This window comes from Vigna radiata, chromosome 7, assembly GCF_000741045.1.
Source record: "Vigna radiata var. radiata cultivar VC1973A chromosome 7, Vradiata_ver6, whole genome shotgun sequence".
NCBI lineage: Eukaryota > Viridiplantae > Streptophyta > Magnoliopsida > Fabales > Fabaceae > Vigna > Vigna radiata.
The window spans coordinates 1,345,445-1,372,704 of record NC_028357.1 but is presented as its reverse complement, the minus strand read 5'-3'; the positions used below and the strand labels follow the sequence as shown (position 1 = coordinate 1,372,704).

General features: G+C 28.8%; 1 protein-coding gene across 1 annotated transcript; it reads left to right on the top strand.

Annotated features, from left to right (window-relative positions):
• Nucleotides 1-22,841: 22,841 nt before the first annotated feature.
• On the top strand, nt 22,842-23,591 carry LOC111242124. The gene is made up of 2 exons (XM_022784446.1): nt 22,842-23,189; nt 23,279-23,591. Exons 1-2 carry the CDS (start codon nt 22,930-22,932, stop codon nt 23,343-23,345), a joined length of 327 nt encoding a protein of 108 aa, XP_022640167.1. The 5' UTR covers nt 22,842-22,929; the 3' UTR covers nt 23,346-23,591.
• The last annotated feature ends 3,669 nt before the right edge of the window (nt 23,592-27,260 follow it).

Genomic DNA, 27,260 nt, shown 5'->3' with positions numbered 1-27,260 from the left:
CTTTTGGTTAAAATAAGAAGGAAATAAAGAAAGAGAGAAAGAAAAAGCAATGGTGAGGGGATTGATGATTCTGGATTATGAATATATGGTGGTACTGTGGTGGGAAAAAGTGGAGCACAGTGTCAGAAGAAAGGAATGTAGGTCAATGGTCTCACAAGGCAACAAACGAAGCAAAGAGTTGAAAATTGAAATGATAGGGTAGGGAGTTGCGATTTGATACTTCATACAAACTTCTTTGAAAACGGTGGCTAGTTTAGTATCACTAGTATCATGTACAAACTTATGTAACTTTAAGAACTCAGTGATTTTGATATTCCATTCAACAAATTTCTTTAGGAGAAAGGAAGAGAAGTATACATACTTGTAAGCTAATTAACAAGACTTCACATTTTACAGTTTGCTTTATAAGTAAGTTTATAAGACAACAATACAGTAATACAGACTTAAATGAAGGAAGACACTAATTGAAATCTTGTATATAGAACTCAAGTTTAATATTCCATTCTACCACATTAGCATGTTCTAATAAAATTGGTGACATTATTAATATATTTCATAATTTACATTTTAATCTTTAAATGGGTATTATTTGTTTTAATATTTTTTTTAGAAAATCCGAATCTGCAAAGTTCATAAGTTATGCGTATGATAATTACAGCACTTGCTACAATTCTTAATTTTACAAATAGTCATTCAAAGTTTGGTTGCTAAAGATGTTCTTGATCCTGCAATTGGAAAGGTTCTATAAAGGAAAATGATAGCTTGGGTTTAGAGTCAAGAAATGTAGAGGTATGGGATCGGTTAAAATGAGAGTGAAATAATCAAAGATTGGTGAAGATGGGAAAGGAGGTTGGTGGAGAGAGACTTTGTTAGAATAAAATGAAAAGGGAAACAGGAATAACATAATGAAATAAGAAATTAGTCAAGGATATCACAATTTCTAATAACTAATAAATTCAAGATGACTTATTGCTTTAAATTAAAAAGAAATTTAAAAATCATCAATAATTGTTTAGTTTAAGAAAGGTTTAATTGCATCCCCAGTTTGGTTGAAGTGTGTCAAATTCGTTCCCCTTTTAGAAAAATGTCAATTTCGTCTCCATATAGAAAAAAATTGTGTCAATCAAGTCATCTCTGTTAAATATAAACTAATGGTGTTAAAAACTTAAAGTGAGTTTTGAATAATAACCACTTTATGGGTCCGATCCCTGATATTGCAGTGGATAAAGTGAGTTTTAAAAGCAATGATTTTTAATGGAGATGACTTGATTGACACAAATTTTTTCTATGGGGACAAAATTGACATTTTTCTAAAAGGGGGACGAATTTGAAACACTTCAACCAAACTGGGGATAAAAGAAGCAATTAAACCTTTAAGAAAATTATCTTAAAAGTATAAAACTGCATTTGTAAGTAAGTCCATTTTTCTTTCACAATTCAATGATTGATTATTTATGTTATTAGGTCATAATATACAACAAGTAATTTAAATAAGCTAAATAACATGAATGCTTGGTGAGAAGTACTAATTACACAAACCTTAAAAAAAACACAAAAGTCCCACAAGGACAAAAAATAATACACAATATTCATAGTGTGTGAGAATCTCAAATTACATTAAGTTGAAGTCTATTTTTCTTAATTATTTTATAGCTTCCTAGTCTTCTATAAGTGTTGCTGCCAGTCTTCATTTTGTATTTAATAAGTTTATTGAACAATAAAGAATATGAAAAAGAGTGTATTAAAAAAATAATTTGTGGTGTATCTGGTGTTGTTGAGAAGAATTTTTGGATTGTAATTTGGCAAGTAGTAACAATAGGGAGTATCTTTGGTTAAAAACAAATAAAGGAAAGTCCACTGTTTTTATTCTGATCTTCCACTTGCTTATGTTGTCTCACAAGATCTTCTGCCCTTTTGGAAGATATATTCTCACAAAATATTCAATCTAACCAACAAGAGAAACCTTGGTGATCTCTTTCTTCACTAAAACCAACCATTATTTCACTCTTCTTTCTCTATTAGGGTTAATCCTTTCAACTGTTTTTCTCCTTTTAACACTTACAATCATCCAGAGAAATCCTTTGACACCAAGGCAAAACAAAATAGTTCAACATAGCAAAATATATGATAAAGAAAAACCAGATACAGAATATTTACCTGATTCCCTGTTTCCAAAGAATTTGACGGCTTACTGTTAATAGGATATATGTTTTAAAAAGCACATGCAGTTGAAGCTTTTGGTGATCTAAGTTAATATAATATGTTTCTGTTATTACATTGCCAATTATTGTTATGTACTTTAAATTGTTCCAGATCGCAATATATATTTAGTTTTGATGTTAAAATATATTGTTTTCATTTTTTTTATTATTTTGAAGATTTAATGTATTCATTTTTTTGAAATAAATTAATTCAGTTTTTTTTATAGCACAAAGAGTATTATATAGTTACACTTAGAACGAGCAATAAATGTCACTTTATCACTTTTAAAATGAATTTATTGATAAAAAATAACCCTTAATGTTGCAAACAATAGATAATGCATCTCATAGCAGCACCATCCTATATCAATATATTAAAAAGTAATTACATTTGCTCTTTCTGATACATTAATTATGATACATTAATGCATTTATCAATAAAATTGACTAACAACATTCCATCATAAGTAATAAAATAAATAAAATAATGGAAATAAATAAATTAATTTTCCTGATATCTCATTTTGTCTATGCTCATTAAATTTGGGCAGAGTTTATGATTTTATTTAATTGATATATCAATTGGTTTATTTCAAAGGAGTTCACTTTTCGATAATAAGTCAATAGTATATGTTCTTTGACATAAAAAAATATCATGTTTTGACATAGCTACTTTAATACCTAAAAAATATTTGAGGATTCCAATTGTTTCATCTTAAATTCAGATGCAAGGTATTATTGTAAACCAAAAATCTCATCTTGGTCATTTCCTATAACAATGTCATCTACATATATAATTAAAGCTCTAATTTTTCCTTTCTCTCTCTTAAAAAATAAGGTGTGATCAGAGTTAATTACTTACTCTATAACAAAAAGCTTTCATAAACTTGGTAAACCTTCCAAACCATGCTCTTAGGGATTGTTTTAATTTATATTCTTTAATTTGCAAACCTTCATTCCAATTGAATCTGTCATGCCTGTTGGAGAATCCATATAAATTTCTTCTAAAATTTCTCCATGTAAGAAAGCATTTTTCACATCAAATTATAGAAGAGGCCAATCTTAGTTTGCTGCTAGCGACAAAAGCATTCTCACAGTGTTGAGCTTGGCTACCGGTGCCAACGTCTCTAAGTAATCTACACCATAAGACTGAGTATAACCTTTAGCTACAAGTCATGCTTTATACCTCTCAATAGTTCCATCAGCTTTATGCTTAATTGTAAATACCCATTTGCAGCCCACAGTTTTTTTTCCTCTTGGTAAGGACACAAGATCCCGGGTGTTGATTCTTTCTAGAGTTTTCATCTCATCAATAATTGCTTTGGTCCATCTAGGATCTACCAAAGCTTCCTGTATATTTATAGGAAAATAAATTGTAGATAATTGAGATACAAATGATGCATATGACTCGGATAATCTGTGAGATGACACATATTTACTAATGGGATATTTAACTTTGGCTTGAAAGTCTGGTTCATATTTAGCTAGAGGTTGACAACGGATAGAATGGGGTGAAAGATTATATTGAACAATAGTAGACTAACTGTTTGGTGTGTTGGTGGTCTCACATAGATAAGAATCAATTTCATGACCGGTTTCATCTAAATTAGTATTATCAAGAGTGTGATCAAGAGAAACAAGTTCATGATTAATTTAATCTATATTAGTATTATCAGATATATAATCAGAAGGTGCCTCTGAAGAGTCAAGTTGAACCTGTAGAATAGATTGAGCCAATTGGTTATGAGCAGATGACACTGTATTATCCAAAAAAGAATTGTCCACATTTTGGATTGGCTCACTTTTTGTAGAATGATCCTCATATGATAATATATTTTCACAATATAATTTTATATCTGAGATATCAAACATTCTAACATCATGATTATGCATTTCACTTTCATGGCTTCCCTGAAGTGTAGAATTAACATAAAAAATTTATGCTCATTAAATGTCACATCCATAAAGATATAAAATTTCTTTGATGATGAATGGTAAGCACGATAACCTTTTTTAGTTGATCCATAATAAAAAAAACACATTTGATAGCTCGTTCTTCAAGCTTTGTACGTTGATGTGGGTGTAAGTGAACATATATAACACACCAAAAAACATGAGAGGGTAAATATACTATGAAAGGAAAGATACAATGATCAAACAACACATTTAAAGGCCTTCAAATGTTAAGCACACTAGAAGGGGTTCTATTAATTAAATAAATTGTAGAGCTCACAACCTCACCCCATATATGAAATGGACATTACCATCTATCAAAAGTGATCTTGTCACCTCTAATATATGTTTATTTTTCGTCTCAGTCACTCCTTTTTGTTTTGATGAATAAGGACATGTAGTTTGATGCAAGATGTCTTTAGAGTTCATGAACTCTATTAATTCAGTCTTAAAATATTCCCCTCCATTATCTAATCGAATGACCTTAAAGGTGTGTTAGATTATGTAACGATCATATGATGGAAGGAACAAAAAACATCACACACATCACTTTTATGTTTAAGAAAAAACACCCAGATTATCATAGTACAATCATCAACAAGACTGATAAACCATTTCTTTTATTATGGGTAGATTGTGGGGCAGGACCTTAAACATCTATGTAAATTAATGAAAAAGGAAAATCAGTTTTTTTATTGCTTAAAGGAAACACAAAACTGACTTTTTGCAATAACACAAGTTTCACAAAGAAAATAAAAAATATTGCATTTATGAAATAATGATGGAAATAATTATTTTAAATAACCAAAAGAGGGATGTCTCAACCATCTATGTCATAACCAAATTTCTTCTTTATTTTTGTCTTGTATGTGAACATTAGCAAGAAAAGTCAACAGCGCTCCTTTATGGGTTTGTATTGAGATATTTTCAAGATAATATAGTCTTTCACTCTCTCTACCACTGACAATCTTCTCCTTGGAATGAATGTTCTGAAAAAGATAATGGGTTAGGTAAAACAAGGCAATACAAAAATGTGATTTGGTTAACTTGCTGACGGAGATAAAATTACAATTTAATGTAGGAACAAATAAAATATCAATAATCGATAAGGAGGGTGAGAGAGATATAGTACCACCTTCAATAGGAAATGAAACCCCATTGACATTAATAATAAATATTTTAGAAGAATTAGGAGAAAAATTAGTAAATTTATGAAGATCACAAGTCATATGATTAGTCGAACCCGAATCAATTATCCAAACAATATTCCTAGTAACAACCGAAAGATTAAGGGCTGAGTTAAATATATCTGACTTGGTCACAAATCCGACAGTAGTAGAAATATGACTCTTGAAAGTTGCGAAATCTGATTGACATTTATTAGAAGGAGTCATCAGAAAAAAAAAAAAAAAACATTGATTCCTATATTGTAAAGGATATCAATGTTTGACTCTTGATACCATATAAAAAAATTTAAAGAATAATTCTGATATATTATTTCAGAAATTAGTGTACCATATATATATACATATAAAAATTCTATGATTTCTCGTATATTAAAAGAATGACATATATACAAAATAAATAACTAACAGAATATTTAATATATCTTAATAACTAAAATCAACTATGAAGAGATCTAGTAGTAAATATTTCCCTTTATATACTGATTATATCTTTAACCGATATAAAAATAACATTTTTTATATTGATTTTAAAACCGATATAAAAAGATAATACGTTTTATACTCATGCTTTTACAGTAGTTTCAGTATAAAAAACGAAAGATTATTTTTACTAGCATCTCGAGAAAGTGTTGTATGTACAATGCACCCGTATGACATGCTCGGTTGTAGCCCATATGTACCATTTTTGGATTACCATAAATCATCCCCAACACGACCAGGGGATATTGCTTCAGTTTCCAGCAACATGAAATCGTTACAATGCTCCATACTGGCAAAGACACCGTTTCCTTTGAAATGTTTTCTCACTGAAGCTGTGAGAGCTTTGTAGTATGCTTTAACCATATCCATGACGTATCAAATCATCTTTATTATTTAGTACTCCCAACATATATGGCACAGATGTTCGATAATGGAAAAAGACAAATGTGGAACTTTTGCAATGTTGGGGTTCAAGTAAGGAAAGACAATCTTAATATTCCAAGAGGATGATAAGAAAGACCATACCTGAAATCCAAAAAAAGAAAAATTAAAAATTGAGATAAAGTGTACTCTAAAAAATATTATTATTATTATTATTATTATTATTATTATTATTATTATAATATGTGTTAATTGGATTTTACATATTTATACAATGTTAGAAATAAAATAAATTTATTTTATAAATTTTACTTCATAAACTGATTTTATAAAATTAAATTAAAATTAAAGTATATTTTTTAATATGATATTACAATTTTTAAAAATTTATTATATTAAGATTTATTATTTAACATATTTATTACTCATAGTTGTTAAATCATAATTAATGTCTAAAGTGAATATATTTCGACTTAAAATTTATTTTTCTATATGCAATAAATTATGCATTTCAATTTATCTTATTGGGAATCAAATTTATATTTACAGTAATAAAATTGATTATTATTAAAAATATTTTTAATATATGATTCATATTCGTCGTTTTAATTTAATTTCTACTCATTTTATCTATTCTATGGGTTTCCTCGCACTATTGAGTTTTTTAAAAGAAAATTTATCAAAATATCTATTATAAGGCTTTTATCAATCAATTTATTTAAGAGATATTATGATATTATTTAAACAGTAGTGTTTTATGACTATTTTATATTATTTAATTTTTTATTTAATGTAAGAATCAAACTCATTTAAATTTTTAACATATAAGTAATAGAATAATTTTTATTTAATAAAAGTGAATAATGATCACATATTTATAATTCTTAAAAATTAAATATTTACTCCATTCACTTCATCAAATGATTACTTTTTTATTTTTATTTTCTAATTTTAAGTTGAGGAACTGAAGTGTCTAGTTATAGATTATTAATATAAATATATAATGTAACTTTAAATGCTTTTACAGTAACGTTTACCAAAATTTGAAATAACTAAGACATATTCTTATCTTTTATATTTTTTATTTTGTATTCTCATAAAAAAATTAATACGCACGCATATAAAGTGAGTGTGAGGTGATTTTACATAATAGTACACTATTTGATTGCGTTTTCTCCCAATTATTTATTTATATATATATATATATATATATATATATATATATATATATATATATATATATATATATATATAGGTGGAGATTCTTATAAATTTTTTTTAGTCACATATATATTATTTAAATTTATTATAGGTGGTTATTTTAAAATTATAAAATGATATATTAATATCAAGTTTATGACTATAATATGATTGTTTTCTATAATTATTTTTCATTTATGCAAATTGAAATTATTAATTGGTACTCTTTTTTTAGAATCATAGTAATTGATATTGAAGTAGGCATGACAAATGAATTCCTTAAGGATATTGTTAAACATGTTGCGATTTTAAAGAGAAATCTCTATATTAACTATTACATATTAGTAATATCTTTTTTTTTTTTTTTAATTTAGGGACTAAGAGGGGATTACATATTAGTAATATCCTATTTTTTTAATTTAGGGACTAAGAGGGGACGAGTATGTAAATATTTTTCTTGTCTCGTTAAGATACATTCTTCTATCATTAGTGGAAAAACGGTGATTAATATCGGTTATTTTGGGTTTTTAACGTCTATTAAACAACTGACGTTATTTTCGGTGACGTCAATGGGACGTCGGACATGAATATAACCGACGTCTATAATGACGTCAGTTAGTGCCATGTCCGACGTCACTAAATGTCGGACTAGGCCTAACTGGACGTCTAAAGACATTATATAGACGTCGGTCTGAGCAATAACCGTTGCGAAGAGGCATTAAAGACTTCGAAAATGACACTGACTGACGTCTAAAAGGAACTATAGACGTCGGTGTATACATTAACCGACGTCTAATACAGTGGTTGTGTTTTCGTGCAGTTTTGTTCACGTCTTTGGATAGCCTAGTAGTAAAATCTCCTTTTGCTAGTTTCCCCAAAAAAAAAGTTTGCGTCTTTTGAATTTCTTATGGCATTTCAACCCAAAACCGAACCTGGGTTGTTGCTTAGTTCCATTTTCATCCGCAAGAGAGAAAAATCACGGTGAAACGATAACTAGGCAACAACCCAAGGTCGTTTTTGGGTTGAAATGACAAAAGAAATTCACAACACGCCGCTTTTTCTAGGAGGCAGCTAGCAAAGGGAGAATGTGTTACTACGTTACCCCAAGAAAGGAACAAAACTGCACTAAAACACAACGCAAAGAAAGCAAATTTTAATCAGTTGAACCAGAAGATAATCGATGAAAGACTAAACAAAGTTTAAACGGTAAGCATAAAAAAAACCACCTGGGATGCAATGCCGGAAGAGAGAAAGAGAAGAGGAGGAAGACGATAAAGATATCAGAAACAATAATGCAATGTCGCAAGAGAGAAACAAGAGAAAAAGGAGAAGAGAGGAAGACGATATCAGAAACTGAATGCCGTGAAGAATCTGCGATTTATTTAAAATGAAATGGAGTGTCGGTTGCTTGTGAAACCGACGTCTGTAGTCACCTAGACGTCGGTTTTCTAACTAATTCGATGACCAAATTAACATTTAAACTGACTTTTTGAATGCCCATTAGACGTCGATTTAAGGGGGAGCCGACGTCTAGGAAGTCGAACCGATTGACGTTCCATTTCTTGTCAGGGATGTTAACGACATTTGTGAAGGGACGCCTGGGAATCAGGTGAAGATAATTAATTACAGGCACATAGACGTCGGGCTCGAAAACACCGACGTCTCAATTGCAGAAATTTTTGTCTTCCCGCCTTCTGTACAGGCCATAGACGTCGGTTTTTTTACTACGTGACTTCTAAGAGCATTAATTGCAGCCTAGTAGACGTTGGCCCCATTAAAATCAACGTCAATAGATTGTCTTCTCGCTTACCTCAGGCCATTAGACGTCAGTTTTTTACTACATGACGTCTAAGCGCCTGAGAATTAGGTGAAGAGCATTAATTGCAGTCCAGTAGACGTTGGCCCCCGTTAAAATCGACGTCAATAGACTGTCTTCTCGCCTACCTCAGGCCATTATACGTCGGTTTAAGTTAGAACCGACGTCTACAGTATTATAGACGTCGCCTCCTCGTTAAACCGACGTCTAGATTACCAAATTATTTACGGTAATGCCACCGTTCGCTAATATATGTCGGTCTACCCGTGCACCGACGTCTTAGGGGTGACGTTATACAACGATTTTACACTAGTGTATCCTCCTATTTTTAATTATTAAAGTACCTTTAATTTATAAAGCTAAAAGAACTTTAATTAACTTTTTTTTTTAGTCCTTAATTTTAGAATTTATTTATAGGCCACACATTTTATTATTTTAACATTTCTATATAATTATTTGATCTTTATCCCGTTTTTATTTGACGGTCTTTATGCAATTATAATTTTTTCCTTGATTCTTTGATATCTGACATAAGAGGAAAGAAAATATGTTTTTTTTTTCATTCAATCTTTAATATCATATGTTCCTTTGTGCTAATTTTGTTTATTTTTGTAAATTAATAATTAGAGTATGCATTGTACACGTCTAAGTACATCTCGATTACATTAGTGTAATGATCGTCTTGGCCGAATACATATCGATCAATTGAGTTGACATGTAGTCGATCCATACGGATTTTGTCAAGGCAAGGTCATACCAATCAGACTACTGGTTATGATAATCTGCAAGTAAACTAAGGAAAAAATGTTAATTCGAAATTAGTATGTATTTAAGTCACGTGACTCAAGCTTATCTAGGTAAAACCTAGGTAAGAGGAGATGATCACTTATAAATAAGATGTTCTACGAAGTATATTAATTACTACATTTATTATCATTTAACATTCTTGATAGACTTAAGTATGAAAATGTCTTATGCAAACACAATCTTTTGTTCTTCTTCTATAATAGTGTGAATATCTTTTAATTGTATTTGGAATGTTTAAAGTTGGAACCCTTATAAAAATATTTAGTAAGAAGATGAATACAAATATATAATTACTTGATAAGGATGAAACAAAAATTTCATATTCATTAGACTTGTAGGTCATGTATGATAATGAATTTTTACTTTGAAATGAAATTAAGGATGAAAAAGTGAAACTCAGACTTATCCTACCTTATTGTTATTTCTACATAAATTTAAAAAAAAAAGTGTCATTTTTGCATATATATTAAAATAGTGCAAGGGAGGTATACGCACATATATACCAAAGATAAAACACAAATTTCATACTCAGTAGTATAAACTTTTACTTAATAAAATATATAAAAAAAATCCGCACTCACTTCGTTGTCAAGTGGTTGAGAAATAATCCTAAGTCAAATAACATTAATTTATATCTGTAAAAGAAAAATAACACTAGATGAACAAATATCTCAGCGGAAACCGGTAAGTGGAAAAATATATAAATTTGAAAGAGGAGAGAATTTAAAGAATTTAATTTTTTTATTTTTAAAATAAAACTTAAAATTTATATAATTATAAATAATCAAATTACTGTTAGAAATTTTGAATTTTTTAAAATTATTTATCCCAGTAATATACTTTTCATACCGAATTTGAAATTCTCTGAAATATATCCATTAAAATTGTGGTAATACTAAGTGAAAATAAATTGGCAGCTGGCGAATGCATGAGAGAAGGCCCACTAAGATGAATGGAGATTCTTCTAGCGTTCCTCCTATTCTATCAACCAAAATCCAATACCAATCTTCTTTCATAAAATAAAATTACTTTCTCCAATCATAGCTGTGAATTTCCAGACAGCATATACTTCACAATATAAAGACACCCAATTTGCCAAAAATTTAATATCATAATTTTATGCTTCGGGTCAATTCAATAATTTAATTATTTTTATTCTCCTTTCATTATTTTACTTCAATTATACAATATTATGTGTCCAAGGAAGTTAACCTTTTCCTTTTACGAGAGCTCAATTATTATTTTTTTAAGAATAAATTATACTTAGATATTGTTCACTTAAGTAGATTTGGAGGAGAGTAATTGAGATGATCTGAAGGTAATTTTTTTTGTTGCTTATTAAATAAATTTAGAGGTAAGTGAGAGTATATTTAAAATTAAAATTTATGAGAATTAATATATGATTTAATTTATATGACAAATTAAAAAAATTTACTTCCAAATTCAGTCTCATTTACTTCAAATCTATTCAAATAAACTATAAAAAAATTTATCATCAAATCATCTAAAATTCTCTTAATTACTCTCCTTCAAATCCACTTAAAATTAATTTCTTGACATTACACGTGTTTTTTTTTAACATTTATAACAACGTTCCCTTTAAGAGAGGGAATGCACAAATTAACTCAAACCGTATAAGAAACTCTGATAAATTTAAGTTTAACTTTCTTTTAAAAAAAATGACATTTATTTAAAAGTCCTATATAGGATCGCATATATTTAAAAGATTGTTCTCGCCTATAACTCTATTTAAATATCTATTTAAAATGTTAATATATTCATTCTATTATTAACTTAAATAAATTCGTTGTAGCAACTATAACTTGTATATTATGTAATATTATTAAGTGGACTTTAAATTTAACTCAATATTGTAAAATCAGCTTATAAGAGAAGGATTACATTCACTTATATATATTATGAATTGATATTATCTCTAGTCAATTTGAGACTTTCAATAATTGTAACCTCTTGTTACATGTGTATGTATCTCGTGTTCATTTCTCTTTGTCAGAAAGTTTTCGACAAGTTAAAATGTTGCTCTTCAAATTTTGAGGGTTCTAAATTGACTATTATCTGAAAGTTGTATTTGTTTCTGTGTTGTTTAACAAAATGCTCACTTGCAATTTGAATTTGCATATGTATGATTTATTTTTAGTCTTTTATCTTCACATGTCTTGGTAAACTTTTATCTGTTATATTATCATAGGTATATAGAAAAGGTTGGTTTAGAGAATACAATAGTTGATGAGAGCCAAAGAGAGTGAGTTTACATTGAAGAAATAAAGCAGTAAATTTAACATATTATATCGGTTTTACACTTATTCGATGTAATATGAGTAATAATAATGTTTTCTACATACGTTGAATAATCTATATAATATGTTTCAGACTTTTTACATTGATTGAAAAGTCAATGTTTCATACTTTTTACATCGGCAATATTTACATCAAATTTTTAACCGATGTGATTTGTGATGTTTGTAATAATATAAAATAGAAGATGAATTTTTGTACATAATATAATTATTTACATTTGAAAAAAAAAGGAATTAAAATTTTAAAATTTGATTTAATTATTAATAAGTTCAAAATTTTTAATAAATAAAAAACAATCATTTAAGAATATGTAATTTCTTTTATGATTATAATCATAATTATATTAAATTATTTGCTCATTTTTTTATTGTATTAGTGAATAATGAAAAATGATATGAGAACATTTTACAGTTTGTCCAATTATATAATAAGATTTACATTTTTACCAAAAAGATTACATATTAAATATTTATGTACGTAGATTTTGATGTATAAAATCAGGTTAAACATAATCCCATAATAGAATTATCATCAAGAAGTTGGTGTATAATCTTCAATTGGACAAGTTTTACTTCGTGCATCTCATCAATTGTAAAGTCAAAGTATTATTTGTTTAAATCATAAAATTCCCAATTGATTTATTAATTAAAGATTACGTTTTGGGTTGGTGCGCATGATTATATAAAAAACAATGAGTGATTATAAGCTCATATTTGAGTTAATAATAGCACATTTTATATACATAACTCCAACAAACGAGTTTTTTTTTTTTTTCTAAAAGGTAACACGTATCTTTTTTGAAAGTTAAATATAATTTCTAAAATATAAGTCTTTAACGATTGAGCCTCAAAACAAAAGAGGGAACAAAAAATACAAATAAGCAAAATATGCTAAAAAAAAAAATTACTATGCAAAGTCTTCAATCTTTCTCGTCAAACAATTTCCTTCGATGACTATTTTGCATGAATCCTAATCGGATGTATTAAAGGTAGAAGTACCTTTATTTGCTCTAACCAACCTTGAAGGTTTTGATAATATCATTTTTTTTTTAAATTTTCTTCAGCTTTGGAAAACAATCTTTTCTTTTCCCTCCTTGTTACGTGATAATATCTCCTGCATACTTCGTATTGTTTATCTGTTAATTCTTTAGCAGGTCAATTTCTGATTTTGATATTTAAATAATAAGTATTTTTTTCTTTAAGTAGTTCACTTCTTTTTGTAAGATCGGGTTAAAGAATGATGCAACAGTCCAATCAAACCATCCAAAAATACTTATTCAAAATAACAAAATTAACAAAATAAATTGGGTTAAATATGTTTTTAGTTCCTATACTTTGAGACGATTTTGGTTTTAGTTTCTCTTTCAAAATAAGGTACAATTTAGTCCTTCAACCTTAGAAAACTCTGGTTTTAGTCCTTTTTACCAAATTTTTTTAACTTGATTTGCTCTTTCAAGCACGTTTCATTATACCATTTGGATTGTTTATACTGTTTAACACATTTTTGCTTCAATGTTAACTGAGAAACGCATTTGAAACAACAAATAAAGTTGAAAAGTTTTGGTTAAAAAGGATTAAAACCAAAGTTTTCTAAAATTGAAGGACTAAATTGTACCATAGTTTGAAAAAGAGACTAAAACCAAAATCGCTCTAAAATATAGAAACTAAAAATATATTTAAACTTAGTTAAAAATTGACTTATAATGTCACCAAACCAGTTCAAAAAAAAAACCAACATAAAAAATAATTATGATATTAATGTTAATCTGACTTAGTGCAAACATCATATATTGAGATTGATGTCGGCATCCCATATCTGACATCAAGGGACTTAGTTCTGATATCTTTAGTGTTAGTAATAGCTTTAGTATTTTTTAATATAATTTGTGTTAGAATATTTTCTACTTTTCAGGTTTGATAAATTGTAAATATAGACATAATTTTAAAAAGTAAAAGAGAGCATTTGACATAGGTTAATACATTAACAAACATCAAATATTAATTAAATTTAGTTTGAAACGACGTCAATTGAATGTTGATGTTTTGTGGTATTCGTCGATAAAGAACATTGGATTCTAATGTAACTGACATTATTTAATGTCGATTTTCTATTCCGATGTCAATTTAACATCATTAGATAAGATGTTGAAGTTTCTATAAGCCTTAAAAGTAAAAAATAACATACATAAAAAATTATTTTTGTGATAGTGTGTGTAAAAAAAAACGAAGAAAATAAAATGTAAATACTATCTAGGTATTTTTGGCTGGAGTATTTTTGTTTGACAAAAGGAGTTGCAATGGTAGGCGGAAAGAGACAGAAAAAATAATCAACTTTGTTATAACCATCCATTATATGCATATTTATTTATAGTATAGAATAAGAAGAAGAAAAATTGTAGTAGGAAAATAACATAGTGGACGAATCAAGCTAAGGTGAGGAATTTAGTATATACTCGTAAATAAGAAGATTAATGAAAGTTTTAATGTGAAAGGAAGCATAAGACGACAAATTCAATTATTGGTCTCGAAATATTTAAAGATGTAAAGTGGGCCCATTGTACACATCCACTCAAAGTTGTATTTATTCGCTTCTAATTCGAATTGAAGCAAAGATTTGCATTGATTAGCATAGGTGTATAACTCACCCCAATCGTGTTACTTTTCAGTACACAGGAATGGTATATATAAACATAAATGCAGTACGACAATGCTTTGTATTTTAGTCCAAAAAGAGTAATCACAGGTACACTGTGATAAAGAGAAAGAGAAATTGTGTTCGCATGGAATTTTTCTTTTACAAATATCCAGTACAGATTTATTTTATTCTTTTAATTTTAGTTTTTTTTTTTAAGATTTATATATAATTTTTGTAAGTTAAACTGAGAAGATATGTGTTGTGTGGTGTATACGAAAGCATGCACGTATCTGACATTAATGTGTAGCAAGTGATATTTTGTATCAAGAAGTAGATTATAAATCCAACTCATATTTATAAAATATAGGTTTGTAAATTGAAATTTACATTTCATTTATATATTATAAATTGATTTTATTTCTAGTTGACGTTGATTTATAGACATTTCGAACGTGAGAGTATAATTAATAAGTCGTCTGATAGTGATCTGACAACGGCTGGAACAAAATATTCACATATCTCGTTAGGATAGATTCCAACATGACTCTGATATCATATTAAAAAATAAGTTTTTAAACTTAACTTATCTTCACAAAATCGTTTTATAAAATGAGATTTTCACTCTTACTTATATATTATAAATTCCCTTTTATGTGGAACTTGTAACATTTTGTGAGTTGTTTGTAGATGGTGGTTTGATTGTGGCAGTAGAAGGTAAGAGTAACAGAGGAGATGGTAAATGGAAAGAAAAGTGGAATTGCGAAGGAGAAGAAGCAAATGGTAAGAAGCATCTTAGTGTAAAACGTTTAAAGGATTGTCTTTTAGTCGTGATTCTCCTCCTCCACTTGTTTGTCCATTCTCCCTCTTCACTTGTGGCTCTTAAGGGGACGGGTCACGTTATCTTCAGTGTCCTTTTGGGAGATATATTCCTCCACCACCCACCACCTTTTCTCCTACTTATAAGGACCAACGTTCTCAACAATTTTCTTCACCACAACATCATCATACAATCATTCTTTTCTTACCCTTCTCAACAAAATGGCATCATCTTGGACTCAGAGGCAGAACAAATTGTTCGAACAAGCCCTGGCTTTATACGACAGGGAAACCCCTGACAGATGGCAGAATGTTGCCAATGTGGTTGGAAGATCAGTCGAAGAGGTCAAAAGCCACTATGAGATCCTCAAAGAAGATGTCAAACGCATTGAACATGGCCAAGTTCCGTTTCCTCGTTACAAAACCAACTAAGCCATTGGTAAGTCACCACTATATTTTTTTTCTGCACAAAACTTATCCATAACCACCCTAATGCAGTTTAGCTTTAACGTTGTATAGAAAGTAATACAGCATACTTCAACAACATGTCATGTGATGTGACTATCTCTGATTCAAGTTTATCATAATACAGTCCTACTTGTATTTGCACTATTGTTGTCGTGTACCAATACTGCATGTTGCGGGGTCCATTGAAAGAGATAGGAATTTTTTAAATGGAAAGCCCTGAAAGTGAAAATGCTAGTTTTATGTGGTCCATTTCGTTTTGCATCAGCTAATGGCCAAATTATCTTCAACACCCAGCAGCTACTTCAATAATGCCTGCTCGCCTGCACTTTATAATAAATCTTTGATTATCTAAGCTCTGTGGAAACTTCTAACTTATCACTTCCATTGCTTCATACATAAATTTGAACGGCCCTACGTATGCTAGATCAAACAACTGCCATGTGCTTTGAACCAAAGGGCAACATAAAAAGACAAGCCATAATGAAGAACAACAACAGCCATGTGATTTGACATAGAAAGCTCCGGTTTTCTGTCTGAAATCTCAAAAGAGTATATATCTAGCATGGCTTCTTAATCAACGCTAATAAACTTTCACCTTTTTGTTTGTGTTTTTCTACATTTCTGTAAGTGCTTTGTATGTAACCCTTTTTCTGTTGACTAATAATATCTCTCTTTTCCACCATTTGCAGGTTCTTGAAGATCCAGAGACCACAAAGCATGAACAGCCATTAGCATTCTCTTGAATAAATAGTAAATAGTGTATTTCCAGCAGCAAGCTGTGAAATAATCTAATTGTTCCTTACCATGTGATTGCAGCAGTCTTCTTTCCTGTGTTTTCCTCCTTCTTTCTATACTGAGCTTCTTTTATTCATGCTGTATTGTCAAATTAATATTGTATTTAAGGAAATTTATTTATCCCATGTTAACTATGTCAGACTAACTCTTAATATATGAATAAGTGCTCGCAACTTTATTTAAATGCCAACATCAGTTAGTACGACTGAAATCAGGGAATTGGATTCGTATAGTATTCTTGAGTATGCAAAAAAATAATAATTCTAGATGTATTTCAGAAAAGTTAGTCTCCAATAATTATTAAATAAGACAATGCTTTAAGAATCGAAAAATATAAGTGTAGAGAAAAAGAATTACACTAGATTATACGTAATAAATCTTCTCAATATATGAGCTAATAAAAAATTGAAAATCTTCATTCTCATAATAGACTTCAAGAGATCATCTTTGGATTTACATTAAAGAATGCCCCATCAGATAGTTTCATTCAGTAATTTTTCTTTTTTAATAAATCATGTAATCAATATTATCTTGGGAATAGGTTCTTGCAACAAAAGAACAATTCTTCCACTAAATTAACTTCTAAGAACCCTTTAATGGTACAACTTGACTTAAATAATGAATTCTTATTCCTAAGAATCAAAACCGACATCACAAATATATATATATATATATATATATATATATATATATATATATATATATATATATATATATAAGATATAATAAAATTATATTACATGTTACATTAACTTGTGTATTATAGTTTAATTGATTTAAGATTTCTCATATACTACTCAGACTGAACTTATTTATCCACCCAACATAAGATTAAATATATATGATAGAAGTTTAAAAAAATAAATGACAGAAGACATCCAATAAATATCATACTACACAAAAAAAAAAATCAATTGATAAAAAATGGATTTTAATTTGTATTGGATTGTATCATAGATAATAAGTAATTATTTACAATAAAATAAAGTGAACAAACACTATTTACCCTCATAAGTATATTTGAATTTGTAGAGATAGAATAAATTTGTTACCCCCAAATTACCTATAACAATATAATAAATAAGTGAATGTTCTTAAATGAGAACAATATCACTTCCAATAAACTTTTTAGAATAAAGAAAAAACATAAAATGTAATGGTTATGCCCGAATGAACAATTGGAGATGCATGCATAGATGGGCTAATAATGCATGGTGGCCCTCAGACTATTTGTTGACTGAGGTAAAAGACCATAAAAACCCTAATCTAAACAATCCATTTACATTAATGTTCTCTTTCCTAAGAAAAAATATTTCTTAAATACGAGTGTGTCTCACCAGTAGCTTTTGCATATTCAAGACTTTCAAAATAAAATAAAAAAATATAAACTTAAAATTTATTACCCATTTCATAAAGACGACAACTATAAATGTAAGCGCAAAAAGCCATTTTCTTTTGCCTTCGTATTTGGTGTCGGTTCGTAGATATTTTAGTTCGAATGGTTTATGTTACGAGAGGTAGTTTCTTGCAAGGAAAATGTCTTTTTAACCATTTTTTTTAATAATTTTTTGACAACGCATATGTGGTAGTTTGTGGTTGGTTCGTTTTAAATATATTTTTAGAATAAATTTAAACAGACTAATAAAATGATAATACATGTCCTATTATCAAAAAGTTGTTAAAAACAATTGTTAAAATATCATTATTCTTCTTGTAATGGTTTCAAACCCTTCGTAAGCAAATTTACGTTGATTATTAAGAACTTTAGCGTATAAAATTTATAAATAATTACTTGTTATCCTATTTTCTATTATGTTTGTTTTCCTATTTTCATATTTTTGTTCAATTTTTCAATATTTGTTTCTAATATTATTTAATATTATGAGATAGTTTTGTTTCTATTTTTCTTCGGACTTGCAAGAAATGTTTAGCCATAACAGTAACTTTTAATTTATAGGACTGCTTGATAAATATTAGTGCAATATTTGTTTTCATTATCAGTAGTGGAAAAACGTTGTTTAATGTCGGTTATTTTGGGCTTTTGACGTCACTTACGGAATCGACGTCTATTCCAGTAACGTTAACTTTACATCAGTCTAGTAATGACATACGTCTATATAGACGTCGGCTACGTACAAATCCGACGTCTACATAGACGTCGGGCGTAGCCACAATAGACGTTAACATAAACGTCAGTGGTCAACAAAAGTGACGTCTGTGCGCGTTGGATCGTTTTGTCCACTATTACTTATTGGACGTCGCTTTTTGCATGAACTGACGTCTACTGAGTTTTTTTTTTAGTAAAAATTTTATTTTTCGAATATAACCACACCTGAAATTCAAAACAATTTCCCAGAACAATTGTTTATAATAAAGAATTGTTTGTTTGTGCTATAAATAGATATAATTCAATCAAAGATCAAAAAAATGAAATTATAAACTTAAACTAAACCTAAGTAATTGAAAACAACAAAAATAAGTCTTGCACTAGTTCCACTTTTGGAGAAGATAAGTTGTTCACTCGTGCCTTAGCTACTTTATCGTGTCTTCGGATAAAGCAGATATATTGTTGAAGCGTTGCGCAATTAAGAAATATTGATTATGGTTTGATATATGTTCAAAAGAATTAATTGATTTTTTATGTTTTCAAAGTAAGACTGATTATTACCTAATTCCAACTATGTGTAATGTCAGCTCGAATGATGGTCTTAATCCAAAACATCACATAGTATCCACATTCCCATGAATCTAGCTGTCTGTTACACTAAAATGACAAACTAAATATAGTCAAGAATTAAGACCATTGAATAACGAAAATAAATGAATTAAAACTATAAATGCACCAAACCTTGGGATACAAGACTTGATTTAGCTTACCTCGAGATTTACCCATTACTCTATTTACATTAAAACAGAAAGTAATATGAATATAAGTATGAAATCATAAAAAATTAAGGAATACATGAATTTAAAAGTCATTTTTAGCGATACACTTACCCTTGAAGCATGGTTTTCAAGTCATTTTTCAAATCATAAAAATTAATCTTTTAATTGTTTGTGTTAAATTTCAAACTGGAAATAAGTTTCACTTAGTGATTTCATACTAATGCATGTCAATTATAATAACACAACTAAACTTAATCACATGCATATACTAACAATTTGCAAACACATGCATATACTAACAATTTGCAAACACATGCATACCTAAACATCAATATGAAATCATAAAAAAAAACCAATAAAATGCAAATTCAAAATGCCAACATCATACACAAAAGCCAATAATATCCATACAAAATAAGTTTTCAAGAAACAACTTAACCTTTTTAGCAGATTATATATAACCAAATGAGATAGCTGTCGTAGTGCACGCCTAAATATAGGTCAAAAAAGCAGTCCAAAAACAGTCGAAAACGCAACCCAACAAGACGTTCGAAACTGCAACAAAACGCAACGAAATGAAATTATGATCGGCTCAAATGAAAGCTTTTTCATCAAAGACTAATTCAGTTGGAGCAAAACTAAGTTTAAACGGTCAAAAACACAGAAAATGAACCTCTAATGGCGCGACGGAGAAGAGCTCTCGACGAAGAAGACGATGAATAGTGGAAACTGCTCGCGGGTTCGCGTTCTGAAGTTTGTCACTCTAAACGTCGGTAATCTATCGCGACAGACGTCTGTAAGGTTATAGGCGTCGGTGCTCTCACTAGTTCGACGTCTATATGATTTAAATATTAATATTGGCGCGGATTATAGACATCAGGTATGTGCACAACTGACGTCTAGTTGGACATAGTCATCGGTTGCATGGTAATCAACGTCTAGTTTGTAGCATAATCATTACAGTTTCACCTAACTGTCAAGTTATAGACGTCCCTTAGGGAGGGGCGCCGACGTCTATGTCTCAGACATTAATGGCACCCAACTACCTGTCAGGTTATAGACGTCCATTGGGGGGCACCGACGTCTTCCTCGTGACTTTTCACCATCTCTGAGACCTATAGACGTCGGTGGTTGTCTTGTGGACGTCTATAGGTCGACTATTCACCTTACCTGGCAGCCCTTTAGACGTCGCCTTATAGGGGGACCGACGTCTAGACTTCTTCAGGCATCGGTTAGGCCAGGGCCCGACGTCTACTTGCCCTACTTAATTACGAAGTTGCCACCGGTCAGCGTTTTATGTCAGTACTCATAACAACCAACGTCTATGTGATGACGTTAAACAATGTTTTTCCACTAGTGTATATAATATTGGAAAAATGCTTAGTCGTAATAATAGTAATTTTAGTTTTAAAACAAATATTCCTCAATTTGTTTTTATAAAGAGTCATTCCAAACACATACAAAAAAGAAGAAGAAGAAACCCAGATTCAAAATGGAAACTAAAAAAATAAGTGAAAATATATTATCGTTGAGTACAAAGAATGGCAAACAGATGTTACACAGAGGACGTGACATATCTCGATTATTATTTACGTTTATAAATTAAATGGTCGAGTTATTTGTTTTTACATAATCTAAACGAATCAATTCCATCTATAAAAGCGTATTCTTTTATTGTAATTGCATCAATTAAATAATAATTAAAAATATATAATTTTATACCATACAAATTTAATAATTATTTATTGAAAAATCACACACACATATATTGGCTCAATTAGATTATAGTAAATCGTAAATTTAGCCAACCATTCTCTGATTCAATTTATCTAATAAAAATCTAATTAAATTAATTTTGTTTGAGTTATTACTTTAACCAATATTGATGAATACTTCTATCTTTAGGACCGTGCTCTCACCTTTAAAGGTTTTGAATTCATTATTTTTAGAAATAATATATTTGAACGTTCTATTTAAAAGAGTAACCATTTACAACTTTTATTAATATAATAATAACATCAACAAAAATAATAATAATGATAATATATTATTATTATATTGATAATTATAATTATTATATTTAGAGACTTAATAAACATTTAAAAAAAATAATCAATAAGACTCTTATATTTACATCCACATTTTCACTCGTTCATACAACTCTTTCACGAACATTTCCAAGCCTGCCTACAATAATCTTGCTGCTAACTTATGAATTAGGCGGTTCATTTTATACAATAATAGGTGGACAAAATGATATAATTACAAAGAAATACATGTTTAAGCATCAATATAAGAAAAAAATAATTTAAAGAATTAGTTCAAAATTGTCAAATAGTTCAAAAACCAACAGTGTAATGCAACCTAAATTAAATTGAATAAATGTTAATTAGTCATTATCTAATTATTTGGTTTAGTTTTATCATCTAATTAGTACGTTATATCCATATAATGATATAAAAAATATAAAATATTAAAATTAAAATACATAGCCTTTTTAACTCTTTAAATTAAAAAAATTATGGTACTAAAATATAAGCATGCTATTATTATGACAATAACTTTCTTATATATTTCTTATTACATAATAACCTTAATATTTCAATTAGAATTCTGAGATTTGCTCATGTTGAAGTGAACCAATTTACGAGTATTGTAAATTAAATTTGGAACAAATAATGGAAATATTGAACGGTAAGATTATGTTTGAAGGAGTAAAGATATTTGTACGTTAAACATTCTCCTCCATAAGAACAAAGTGTTGATCCTCTCTTTGGGCTATTTGCGTGGCTGATGACCCAGCTGCGCCAGAAAACCAACCGTTAAAGCGATGAAGAAGCAGCATTAGTCGGAAACATCTCAACCTATTTCTCACTACACACACATATAAATACACCCTTGAGCAAATCAATTATCAGAGCAACAAAAGCAAACAAAATACAAAGAATAAAACACAAGCTTTTCAATAAATTTCAAGAATAAAATCATGAACACCCTAAACATGAAGTTCGTTGTCGTGGTCGTGTGCATTGCCTTCTTCGTTGGAACCACCTGGGGCGATGTGCTCAAAAGCGCCAAAGCCACTGCAGAGGATGCCAAGGACGCCGCCGCCCCAACGTTCAAATCTGCCAAGGAAACTGCCCAGGATGCCACCGCACCCGCTGTTGATGCCGTTGCTCCCTCTGTGGAAGGCGCAGCCTTAAAGTCTGAGTCTTTTGCTCAGTGGGCTTACGATAAAATTTCCGGGTAATGTTGTCTCTCTCGTGATTTATAGTTTGGAGATTGATTGATGTTTGTTTATTTGGTTACTGATAAAATTAGAATTGTTGTGACAGTGGTTTGGGGTTGAAATCTGAAGATGACAAGTCAAAGGTGGTTGAAAAAGAGAAGTTACAATTCTAAGTAAGAGGATGCCAAGGCCACTTAGTAATAGATTATGAAGAACTTCAATTATGTTGTTAATGGGAAGTTCTACAGTTACATGAGAATCACTGTAACGACTAGTTTTTCTATTTTTTTCTTTTTCTTTTTCTTTTGGCATACGGAAAGGGTGGTTGCTTCCTTTTGTTTCAACAACTTTGCCCTAACCTTAGTTCCCATGTTGGGCTGCCACAACTCTAATAATAAATATACTTTTTTATGCTCTTATATTTTCTTTTCCATCTCATCTTTATCTTTCATCTACTTCCACACTTCACTCTACTAGGTTGCTATTATTAAATAAATTAATGAAAACAATTAATACTATTTTCTAAAATTTTATGACCAATATTAATCAATCCTTTCAGATAATTCCTTTCCTAACAGTTCCTATTAAATGTCAATCTAAACAAAATTAACACTAAACAAAATGGTTTCCATATCTAAATAAATATTATTATCCATATAAAATTTTGTAGAATATGATGAGATAAGAGAGTGATTTTTATCTGATGGTGTGGGGAGCAGGGACAATTTAGGTAGTAGGGGAGTAAAGGTAGGTTGTACCTTATGCACAATGTGTGGAACAGCCGAAAGAGTGTTAAAGATTTTTTATTTTTATTTTTATTTTTATGTTAGGAAGCGCATCTTAGAATGTGTGTGGTAAATAAGGATAACTATGACATCTCATAAATCATTACAAACGAAAAGGTAAACGAGAAAATAGATCTTTGGGTGATCCGACACCTTTTTACAGCGGTTATTTGATAGGAAAAAATAATATTCCGTTTCAAATATTTTTTTAAAATAGATTCAAATATATCAATAGAATGATAGCACAGACGTGTTCTGTCTGTTGTCAAAAAATTGTTAAAATAGAGTTGTTAAAATATCATTGTCCTATTTTATATTTTACTTTGATTTTTAAACATATTTAAACTAAGTAAACAATTGAAAATTTGACACTTTTCATTTCAGTTTTCAACCAAAACTAAACTTCAATATTAGGTTTTGTTGAAAAAAATCTAAACACAAAACAATCAAGAAATTATGGAAAATAAAAAAACATAAAAAGTATTTTTTTTTTCTTTTGTATTGGTGTAAAATTGTTGAATCTATGCATAAAATAAAATAATTTCAATTTTAATATATAAAAGACGAAGTTGTAAAGTGTTTAATTCAATTAAATCATAACCATTTTTTAATTATTTATAATAACATAATAGCCACATATAAGTTTGTTTGTTTAATTACATCAACATAATTATAATAAGAAGGAAAATAAATAAAAAATTATATGTGAACTAAAATAACAAACTTTGGAGAAACAATTATGAAAGGTTTTTTATTGTAACAGTTAATCTTCCTAACAGCACAACAAATAAATTGTAAAGAAAATAATGTTTTGTGATACTTATGTAATAAAAAAAGTTCATAGCATTACATTTTTTATTAATTAAATGTTAATAATATTATATTATAAAATAATACTTATGTTTAAAAAAATTATTTTAAAAGGTAGTTTGGTTAGAACTGAGCTTCTTATTCCTAAAGATAATTTAATTCATTATATTATATTATAAAATAATAATAATAATAACAACATTGCTATTATAGCTAATTGGAGTGTAATTTATTTCTTTAAACGTTTTCGCTTATATCAATTCAATGTGTCAAGAGAAAGATATTACATCTGAATTAGTTGATCTAATGTAAATAGCCCTATTATTTTGGTAAATTAAAAAAATAATTATTTTCTATACTGAATATATAATTTATGAACCTTTTATCAATCAAAATAAGTTAGAACAATATTTGTTTGTGGACTATGCAGCCCACTAGTCGTAACATGCGTATGTAGAATACAAAGTGGGTCCTGCTATTGGCACCTCTATCTTTGCTATGGACATCCCAAGTATTTACTTTAGAAAAAAAAAAAACACAGAAAACATGTTTATACTATCTATTGAAGCAATCCTAGTGTATTACGAGTTCAAATACATAATAAAAATAAGTTTTCTGTCTTAAGGAATTTCACAAAACACCAGAAAAAGGTAGTTGTACAAATCACATAATCCATTGTATACCATATTGAAAGTGTGATATATGAATCCAAATAGAGCATAACATTATTGGAGTAAAAAAAAAATGAATACGCTAACATTCAAATTTGAAACAAACAAATTATATTGTAACTGAAATCTAATTAAATCCAATATTTTCAATTCTACCAAACTAAACCAACGAAGTAAAATTAAGTTTTTCCATGAGGGTTAATATCACAATCAATGTCATACAAAATTCCATAAAAGTAATGATAGAGAAAAAAGAAATGTGTGAATTGATTATTATGTTTCATATGCATAATTGTCAAAAGATTCTGTCTTTACCATATAACACATACACAAGACATAAACGATTATATCATAATTTTTTATTTATATTTACGTTTTTATCTATTATAATAAAATAAATAAATAATTTAATATTATTAAAATCATGTTAATTTCTTTTTTCAGTTACACCAATTACATTTACTACAAACTTTTTACTCATATAATTAAATTTTATCATGATGATTGCTTTTTGTGTCAAGATTCAATGGTCTCGCACTTGGAGAACATAAGTGTTCTAATTGAGAAGTATAGAGACTCTTAAGCTAAAGCATTGATGTGTCTATCTTTCTCGTTTCATTGTCACATATATTTAAGAGATTATTAATATTTTTTCTTTATTGTCTAAATTCAATGTATTATTAAATATACTCCTTTAATATAATTAAGAGTAAATTCAAATCCTTGATTTCAATATCATAATTTATTCATTAAATGTACATTATTGTCAGATGAATAGAATATCAATCATATAAAGACTGATGAGTAAAATCCGATTAAGTGATCTTAAAAAATAAGCTTAAACGCCTAATTGATATTTAGTCTAATAACACATAGTCTCCTTAGTCTTAAATTGTCAGACTATAAAGCTAAATAAAAAACTCTTTTATAAAAATTGAAAATAGACCTAAACACCTAATCAAAATTAAGCTTAACACCTCGTAGCCTTAATCTATTAGATTATAAGGCTAGATAGAAAATTGTAGAATCCCTACAAAATTGTATTTGGAGGTAAAATAGTAAATGAGTATTATTTTGTTTGGTTTCATATTTTTGTATAGAATCTCAAATAAGAATCTGTTTTTTTTTTTTTTGTCTCAATTAGGTCCTTATTTTTGTAAAATAGAATTAAATAGGACATTTTCATCAAATTGATCAGATTGTGTTAAGGAGGGCATACTGACTGTGTAGTTTTTTATTACTTGGCATTAAAAACGTGTCTGAACTGTTTTTTTAAGGCTTAATACCCTGATGGTCTCTATTTTTGTCAAGTGTGTGCGTTTTTGTCTCATTTTTTTCTGTTCAATGTTGTCCTAAAAAATGTAAATTTTGTTCAATTTGATCCTAATGATCCAATTAGTTTAAATATGTTAGTAACCAGGTTTAGGGTGTTGCTCCCTACACCTCCCCAAGTGGAACCTGTACCTCCTCATTAATTTAATTTATTTCAAAAATATTCTACACCTCCCCATTATTTTCTTTATTCCAAAAATACCCTACACATCCCACTATCCTTAACAATCTTTCTCTTTCTCTCTCTACATTAATGGAGCATTCACGTGGTTCAGATTTGAATTTCTAACATAGTACAAAATATAAAATTGTGAGGAAACTTCAATATTAGTACTTCTACCATTTTCATTTTATAAAATTAAAAGTTAGATGCAAATACAAAATAATAAACATAATAATATCAACAGTAAATAATGATATATTATTATTATTATATACTAACTTTATAATGACGAAAGAACTAAATAAATTCTAAACCTTTAACAAATAA